At 37.4% G+C, this 9,752-nt stretch overlaps 1 protein-coding gene across 1 annotated transcript; it reads right to left on the bottom strand.

Annotated features, from left to right (window-relative positions):
• Positions 1-3,534: 3,534 nt before the first annotated feature.
• LOC141340291 (uncharacterized) lies at positions 3,535-8,030 on the bottom strand. Its single transcript, XM_073845217.1, has 7 exons — positions 7,931-8,030; positions 7,382-7,447; positions 6,494-7,003; positions 6,252-6,334; positions 4,221-4,358; positions 4,021-4,126; positions 3,535-3,832 (listed from the first exon to the last, which is right to left on the bottom strand). The coding sequence occupies exons 2-7, from the start codon at positions 7,416-7,418 to the stop codon at positions 3,765-3,767; spliced, it is 942 nt and encodes a 313-aa protein (XP_073701318.1). The 5' UTR covers positions 7,419-7,447; positions 7,931-8,030; the 3' UTR covers positions 3,535-3,764.
• Positions 8,031-9,752: the final 1,722 nt, after the last annotated feature.

Raw genomic sequence — 9,752 nt, 5'->3', positions numbered from 1 at the left:
TGTATTTTTATTGAAATTAGGTAAAACTGTTTCTCACTACCACTGAGAAATTTTAACTAGAGTGTGTTATAGATTTTTCATTAAGACCCTAAAGAATTATAACTACTTGTGGAATATGGGCATTCGATGTCCATATTTGTCCATTAATTTGTGTTCCTAAGATGAACGAAGGTCATATAGGTTTGGAACAACAGAATTTTCATTTTTGGTTGAACTATCCCTTTAAATGGCATTCAGTCGTGGCCAAAAATTTTGAGAATTACATAAATATTGGAAATTGGAAAAGTTGCTGCTTAAGTTTTTATAATAGCAATTTGCATATACTCCAGAATGTTATGAAGAGTGATCAGATGAATTGCATAGTCCTTCTTTGCCATGAAAATTAACTTAATCCCGAAAAAAACTTTCCACTGCATTGTTAAGAAGGCTTCAGGGCGTCCAAAAAAGTCCAGCAAGCGCCAGGATGGTCTCCTAAAGAGGATTCAGCTGCGGGATCGGAGTGCCACCAGTGCAGAGCTTGCTCAGGAATGGCAGCAGGCAGGTGTGAGCGCATCTGCACGCACAGTGAGGCCAAGACTCTTGGAAGATGGCCTGGTGTCAAGAAGGGCAGCAAAGAAGCCACTTCTCTCCAAAAAAAACATCAGGGACAGATTGATCTTCTGCAAAAAGTATGGCGAATGGACTGCTGAGGACTGGGGCAAAGTCATGAAGCTTCTTTCCGATTGTTTGGGGCATCTGGAAAAAGGCTTGTCCGGAGAAGAAAAGGTGAGTGTTACCATCAGTCCTGTGTCATGCCAACAGTAAAGCATCCTGAGACCATTCATGTGTGGGGTTGCTTCTCATCCAAGGGAGTGGGCTCACTCATAATTTTGCCCGAAAACACAGCCATGAATAAAGAATGGTACCAAAACACCCTCCAACAGCAACTTCTTCCAACAATCCAACAACAGTTTGGTGAAGAACAATGCATTTTCCAGCACGATGGAGCACCGTGCCATAAGGCAAAAGTGATAACTAAGTGGCTCGGGGACCAAAACGTTGAAATTTTGGGTCCATGGCCTGGAAACTCCCCAGATCTTAAAACTTGTGGTCAATCCTCAAGAGGCGGGTGGACAAACAAAAACCCACTAATTCTGACAAACTCCAAGAAGTGATTATGAAAGAATGGGTTGCTATCAGTCAGGATTTGGCCCAGAAGTTGATTGAGAGCATGCCCAGTCGAATTGCAGAGGTCCTGAAAAAGAAGGGCCAACACTGCAAATACTGACTCTTTGCATAAATGTCATGTAATTGTCGATAAAAGCCTTTGAAACGTATGAAGTGCTTGTAATTATATTTCAGTACATCACAGAAACAACCGAAACAAAGATCTAAAAGCAGTTGAGCAGCAAACTTTGTGAAAAACTAATATTTGTGTCATTCTCAAAACTTTTGGCCACGACTGTATGATTTGGAAAACACCTTGTGTCCCATTGGAGAGAAAAAAAAGAGTACTACTGTTATACTAAACAAAATGTACACAATGAGAGTATTATGTCTCTCAGGCTTAGGCTGTGTTTAATCAGACAACTGGGATGAGAGCACTAACGCATGATTAAAGCGGGTCATTGGATGCCCATTTTCTACAAGTTGATATGATTCTTTAGGGTCTTAATGAAAACTCTATAAGTGTAAAACAACACTCTTTTTACCTTGTCAAAAACAGCTCTGTTCAGAGCGACCTGTTTCGGTGCATATCATTTTAAATACTAATGAGCTCTGCTAACCCTGCCCCTCTCTTCAGTGAGGTGACGAGCAGTTCTGAGACTGTTAACTTTAGCCGCATTCATCACAGAACTTGCTAACACATTATTAGAAAAGGTGATTTGCAAAGATTCATAAAAAAACGTATACTTACTTCTTCTAAAGCTGGATCATGAATAATTTGTGTGAACGTATGCAATTAGGTAGATAGGGGAGCTGTATTCCCTTCAAAAACAAAAGTAATCCTCTGTGTTCTTTATTACATCCAACATCAAAACACGTCAGCTGCTCAGGAGACATTCTTGTCAACTCCTGCTCCGGCGTCGAAACAATGGAGGGCTGTTGACATCTCACTTAGGGCAGGTCTGTGCTAAAACACCAGTGCCAGACATGGGAGGGGCCTGTCCAAAACTATGTCACCCTGCCAAGAATCTGTGAATGGCTTGATTCGAGAAAGTGGTTATGATTTATGGGGATTTAAAAAAAAAAATCACTGTGTGGATTTTTACCATTATAGGGTGGTTGTGTACACACTGAAAAGACACATTTCAGTTCAAACAAAAAAAGTGAACCCCTTTAACACTCCTTTCGAAGCTGTAAACACCGACCTTGCTTATCACATTCAGGTCTATAATACTTCTGATAACTTTTTTATTTCTGAAACATGGCTGAGCGATAATATGAAGTAATTAACTAGCTAAGTATGTTTCTATCAGAGTTGAAACATTGATACCATCTGAAACAAATACAGGTGGAATTCTCTTCATTACTGCAACATTTGGTTTCATACAAATGCACATATTTGGTTTTGAAGATAAACAAGAGGCCAGGGAGATGATAAGTATTAATTTGTGACTGAAATGTTTGGAGTGGTTTTGGTTTAGTTACTGTAAATCTCTAACTGACACCCGGTAGCAAAACTGACTCAGCCATGGAGAACAATGTGTTGTGCATGCCAAAGTAAGCGTCAACCCCATAGTGTGTGTTGGATAAAGTGAGAGAGGGGGCGTTAATCTTTAGATATTCTGATAATAGAATCTATATGAACCTTTCTGGAAAATCTTTGGCTTTAAAGATTCTAGCAAATCCTCTCAGCAACTGATCCTCAGGATCCGTGTTATGATCATTAAGACAAAAGTACCTCAAAACAGATTTATTTTTCCAAAAATAGAAGTTTAATGTATGATCTCTAAAGGGAACTAAGCAGTTAATTTTTAAAACTGATATATCATTTCATATATATATATATTTTGTTATAATTGTTAATATTTATTGTAGCAGTAAGGCTTTCTTTGTTGATTCACAATTTTTTTTATTATCTTTTTTAAATGTAAAAGTCTATTTGTGGCACAAAAGCACAGCCTTTACCTTTAAAACTCCTTGGACTGAAGTTCATTTTTAACATTATGACTGTCCCAGGGTCCACCGCTGGCTTCACAACAAATGTGTGTGTCAGACCAAGTGCTCTCTCTTTATCCCAGAGATGCATAGAAACAAGGGAATCCTGGCATTCCTGGTCAGATGATGGGATGGAAAACAGCATGCATGGTGGGCTCATGGTGATGAGAGCTATTAGCGTACCAGCGCCTGCCTAAAGCCTTTGTGAAGCTTTAGTAAAAAGCTCTGCCAGGAATTAACTTTAAGTGACCTTTCAGTTAACAGCTAAATGAGTCAACCATTGGCATGAAAATTACAGCCTTAGATACAGTAGTAAAATCTAACAAAAAACACTTTTATGATAATAAAAGTCATTTTTATTGAATATGATCTTTATTTAAACATACAGTAGAAGTGTTAAAAAGGATGGTTTCAGCTAGTAAACAATTGCTTACAACAATTTAATGCTATATTATACAAACTAAATAAATCAGTTGTTCATTATTATTTATATTTTGTAAACAATGCAAATTTAATAAAACATCAGTTGATAACCCTTATAAAGTAATCTTTAAAAAAAAACCTTTTTCATAGTTACTTAACATACGTTACTGTATAGCAGGTTAGGTTAACCTTCTGGCTGTCTAAAGTGGACAGGAACAGATGAATGGTTTGGGTATGTCACATGGCACATCATTGAACGCCAGATTATCTGAAAATACACAGAGCTTTGTTAAACTGGTGAAGACAGATCATAAAAAAGAGGAAAGCATTTCTATAAAAGGAGAACAGATGTGACATTTTTAAAGGATTATATATTATTCCTTTAGATTATCTGTGTGATAAATGCAAATTTTATTGACAGATTTTTGTAAATTGTTGTTCAGTAGTAACACTTACACCACGTCTCTACACAGTTCTCCATCCCACCAGCATTATTGGGCTCTCCTAAATTCCAGTTATTATAGCTCCACAGCATTCTATCCAACCATTTGAACTGATTTGTCTGTGAAAATAGGAAAGTGACTAAGGGACTGATATTGTGGAGAAATGAATAAACCATGTGAAAAAGTGAAGCACAGCAAAACAAATGAACATACACCGATGACTCTCCGTCCTCCAAGCCATACGCGAGTGCGACCGCCATTCTGATCCATTAAATTGCCTAATTCGCCAAGAATGTAGCTGCTTGGCACAGAGGCCAAGTGGCCATTATAGCAGAGAGATTGACAGTGATACTAAGGAGAAGGATAGTTGTTAGAAAGTGAAAATAAAAGAGAAAAAAATGTTAATAATACGTCAAGTCATTAGCTAACCAGTTACTATTATATTATAATAAATATATTTATTATTATAATGTAAATAATATAGTAAATATTTTAAAACATACATATATAAACAGTTTTACAGGTTAACAAAATATAGATTAATTATTGAATTGTGTATTTTTATTATAAACACTTTTTTATAAAAAATCTAGTGGACAATCAGGTCATACAGTAAGGGAAAAAATGATTAGATCTCTTACTGATTTTGTACATTTGCCCACTGACAAAGAAATGATCAGTCTATAATTGTAATTGTAGGTTTATTTGAACAGTGAGAGACAGAATAACAACAACAACAAAAAAACAATCCAGAAAAATGCATTTAAAAAAAGTTATACATTGATTTGCATTTTAATGAGTGAAATAAGTATATGAACCCTTTACAAAACATGACTTAGTACTTGGTGGTAAAACCCTTTGTTGGCAATCACAGAGGTCAGACGTTTCTTGTAGTTGGCCACCAGGTACACTCCTTTTTGCAGATTCTCTTCAAGTCATTTAGATTTTGAGGCTGATGTTTGGCAACTCGAACCTTCAGCTCCCTCCACATATTTTCTGACTGGAGATTGGCTAGGCCACTCCAGGACCTTAAAGTGCTTCTTCTTGAGCCACTCCTTTGTTGCCTTGGCCGTGCGTTTTGGGTCATTGTCATGCTGGAATACCAATCCACGACCCATTTTCAATGCCCTGGCTGGCTTCAATGCCCTGACCCTGATGGTACATGGCCCCATCCATCGTCCCTTTGATGAGATGCAGTTGTCCTGTCCCCTTAGCAGAAAAACACCCCCAAAGCATAATTTTTCCACCTTCATGTTTGATGGTGGGGATGGTGTTCTTGGGGTCATATGCAGCATTTCTCCTCCTCCAAACACGGCGAGTTGAGTTGATGCCAAAGAGCCCGTTATTTGGTCTCATCTGACCACAACACGTTCACCCAGTTCTCCTCTGAATTATTCAGATGTTCATTGGCAAACTTCAGACGGGCCTGTACATGTGCATTCTTGAGTAGGGGACCTTGCAGGCACTGCAGGATTTTAGTCCTTCACGGCATAGTGTGTTACCAATTGTTTTCTTAGTGACTATGTTCCCAGCTGCCTTGAGATCATTGACAAGATCCTCCTCTGTAGTTCTGGGCTGATTCCTTACCATCTCATGATCATTGAAACTCCACAAAGTATGATCTTGCATGGAGCCCCAGACTGAAGGAGATTGACAGTTATTTTGTGTTTCTTCTATTTGCGAATAATTGCATCGACTGTTGTCACCTTCTCACCAAGCTGCTTGGTGATGGTCTTGTAGCCCATTCCAGCCTTGTGTAGGTCTACAATCTTGTCCCAGACATCCTTGGATAGCTCTTTGGTCTTGGCCATGGTGGAGAGTTTGGAATCTGACTGATTGATTGCTTCTGTGGACAGGTGTCTTTTATACAGGTAACAAACTGAGATTAGGAGCACTTCCTTTAAGAGAGAGCTCCTAATCTCAACTCTTTACCTGTATAAAAGACACCTGGGAGCCAGAAATCTTGCTGGCTGATAGGGGATCAAATACTTGTTTCACTCATTAAAATGCAAATCAATTTATAACTCACTGTCTCTCACTGTTAAAATAAACCTACCATTAAAATTATAGTCTGATCATTTCTTTGTCAGTGGGCAAACGTACAAAATCAGCAGGGGATCAAATATTTTTTTCCCTCACTGTACATGTTGCTTGATGATGGTTCTCTTTGATTTACATTTCATTAGGCTGCAAGAACCATACTACACTACATAAACAAAAAATGATCATAAATGACATTAATACCTCAGCACGAAAGGCATCAAGGTTTATTCTGAAGTACTGGTAACATTTGTCCTGTAGGACAACTCCTGCACAAGACCACCACCCTGTGGACATATCACCATACTCAGCATCATTCCATATATCTAAGCTTACACGTCACACCTGCTTGACAAAGGCAACTGTTCACAATGAGTATTCAGTGCATTTGGCCAAGTATCAGACCTGTTTGCTACACAAAACTAATATCATATGAGGTGGTTTACCAATCTGTGTCATTCGACTTCCCCTCCCAGGTTCCATTTGTATTTCTGGATCTTCAGCCGCTATATAATCAGCCTCAAGTGTAGGCTCCTCCTTTACTACATTGTCTTCTTTGTCATCTTCCACCTCAATATTAGTTTTAGACTCTAACTCTACTTCAGGTTCCTCCAGAGGTACAATGTTTCTGTTCGTCTGAATGGCAGTTATTTCTGGCTCAGGCTCAAGTTCTGTCTCTGGTGTCTCTTCAGGCAGGTAATCTGCCTCTAGCAAAGGTTCCTCCAACATCACTTGTGTCTCTTCTGGTGTTCTGTGCTCCTCTTTTGTCTCTGGCTTCTGCAACACTGAATCAGGCTCCACCATACGTGAATCTGCAACAGCTGCATCCTCAATCAGAGGACCTGCTTCTGCTTCTGTGTGCTCTACTTTAAGTTCTTTTTCAACCACTGGCACCTTCACCACTTGACCAGGAAGCTTCTCATCCTGAACTGGTGGACTGGCAAAAGCTACAGGAGCTGATTGTGATCAGAAAGTAATAATGTTATTCAATCTAGAGATTAAATACCACTTTTAAGATTTTAAGATTAAGAATCTGTTGCATGTTAGATATTCTAAGCTTTCACCAATAATGACTACTTCAATAAAGTAGATGTTTTGTAGAAGATGCATGATTAAAAATATGTAGACTAAAGTGTTAGTATACCCTCCAAGTTTAAAAAAATAATGGTGCACTATTGCACACTTTCAAAAGTGCAAGGTTTTGCATAAATAAGCAAATACAAATTAAAATAACTTATAACAGTGTTTAAAGCAAGGTGCAATAAAATGCACAAACAAGAGTATAGAAAATAGTTAAATGTTTGAATGATATGCAACTAGAGTACAGATCATACCTGTTATGGTGAGAACCAGCAAAAGTAATTTTCTCATTTTGTCAGAAATCTTCAAAGAGTTGCTTCCTGCAATAAGATGATTTAATAATAAAACCAACATAAATCAATCATTTTAGTTTTCACTTAATTAAGATTTAATTGACTGTAATGCCCTCTTCATTTCAAGCACTTCAAGAGGGGACTGAACTAGCCTAGTAAAAAAGTAATATATTTAAAATGCCTTTATTTTATACTAAATATAGCTCAAGTCTATTAACATATCAAATGCATTTAATATGTTAATATGTAATAATTAATATTTAAATGCATTTTAGTGTATTTATTTTTCATTAGGGTACAATAAAAGAAAATATTATTCAAATTAACATAAACTTAGAAATATTATTTAACATCACTGAATCTACCAAAATACATTAGATTACACCAACAAGTTTTTAGATCATTATGAACTGTGATCAGAATTTATTTAAAACAATCAAACAAGTTACTGTTAACGTAAGAAAGAAAAAAAGAATGAAAGTTATTTTTCAGAAATATATGTGTTTCTACCAATGTTGATCTTGTTGGTCTTGTTGGTTGACTCTTCGCCTGCGTTTCTCTCGGTGTTGTGAGATCCAATCAGTGCTTCTTATAAAAGACATGTAGGACAGTTTTATGGCCTTTGTCTTGTCACGTTTCTGAAAGTACAATAGCTATTGCCGTCACGTGCCTCTATATATATCACGTTTATCTAAATAAGACATCATAATATTGCATTATTGTTTGCTTTTCTTGTAAACATATGGTCAGAGTACCCTCCCTTTAGTCTGAGATATAGAAAATGTTGGATTTTTTCTGCTTGAATTTGTTAGGTTGCCTTATATTTATTAGCCCTAAAGTCTTTTTGGGAAGGTTACTTTCTGATGTTACTTTAGCCTATACTATGTATATTGTTTAGGGTGATACAGTGGCAAGCAAAAGTTTGGGAACCCCTTGCAGAATCTGTTAAAATTGTAATAATTTTAACAAAATAAGGGAGATCATACAAAATCCATGTTATTTTTTATTTAGTACTGTCCTGAGTAAGATATTTTACATAAAATATATAGTCCACAAGACAAAAAAATCTTAAAATAATCCCCTTTAAAAGTTTGGGAACCCTTGGTTCTTAATACTGTGTGTGGTTACCTGAATGATCTACGACTGTTTTGTTTGTTTTGTGATGGTTGTTCATGAGTAACTTGTTTGTGAGCACTGCTCTTCAGAATTATCCTGCAGGTTCAGTTTTCCAGCATCTTTTGCATATTTGAACCCATTCCAGCAGTGACTGTATGATTTTGAGATCCAACTTTCAAGCTGAGGACAATTGAGGACAAAGCACAACTATTAAAAAAGTTTCAAACATTAACTGATGCTCCAGAAGGAAACACGATGCATTAAGAGCCGGGGGTTGACAACCTTTGAACAGGATGAAGGCTTCCAAATTTTTCTTATTTTGTTGATTTTTTTTTTCCCATTTAGTACTGCCTTTCTGAAGCAACAGAAAATACTTGCATGTTTCCTGGAAGACAAAGTACAATTTACCTTCATCTTCAAATTCAAAAAGTTTTCTTTTGATGCATCAGGTTTCCTTCTGGACCATCAGTGAATGTATGAAGCTATAATTATTTAATAGTTGTGTTTGAGTCCCTCAATTGTTCTCAGTTTGAAAAGATGGATCTCAAAATCACAAAGTCGCTGCTTGAAAGGGTTCAGAAATGCAAAAGATGCTGGAAAACTGAAGAATCTGTAGGACCTGGAGGATTTTTCTGACGAACACTACTCAGTTGAACTGTTCAGAACAAACAAGGGACTCATGAACAGCCTTCACAAAACAAAAAAACACTTGTAGATCATCTAGGTAACCACACAGAGTATTAAGAACCAAGTAGTCTCGTGTAGCCAGACCTTCAGACTGACTGCTGAAGGTCTGGAATTCATGGCAGCTTTAGTTGGCCAAGGCCCGCCCATAAGGCCGTTTGACCGACATGTCAAACAACCAATCACAGTTCGTTTCGTTCAGCGTCACGTTTCAGTGCATGGAAATGCCCCCATAACAACAGACTGGCGTGCAACAAGTCAGTCATTGAAATAACCAGCATTGAAAGTTAAATAAGAAGAGGGAGAACAAGCAGTAAGTCATTAATTTGTTCGCGAACGTCACAAATGTGTATAACAACTATGGTGTCTGCATAAGCACATTTTAGCAAAACTTTTGTTTCCCGGCGGACTGAAAATAAACGCGACACTCGCGTCTCCCGGATATCCGATCAAATTCAACTAATCAGATCACGACTTCGACATTCCTGAAGTGTTTCCAGTTAAATGTACCATATGCATCAGACGTTTAGCC

The sequence above is a fragment of the Garra rufa genome, chromosome 8, assembly GCF_049309525.1.
Source record: "Garra rufa chromosome 8, GarRuf1.0, whole genome shotgun sequence".
In the NCBI taxonomy this organism is placed as follows: Eukaryota; Metazoa; Chordata; class Actinopteri; order Cypriniformes; family Cyprinidae; genus Garra; species Garra rufa.
This window is presented reverse-complemented; position numbering and strand designations above follow the sequence as displayed.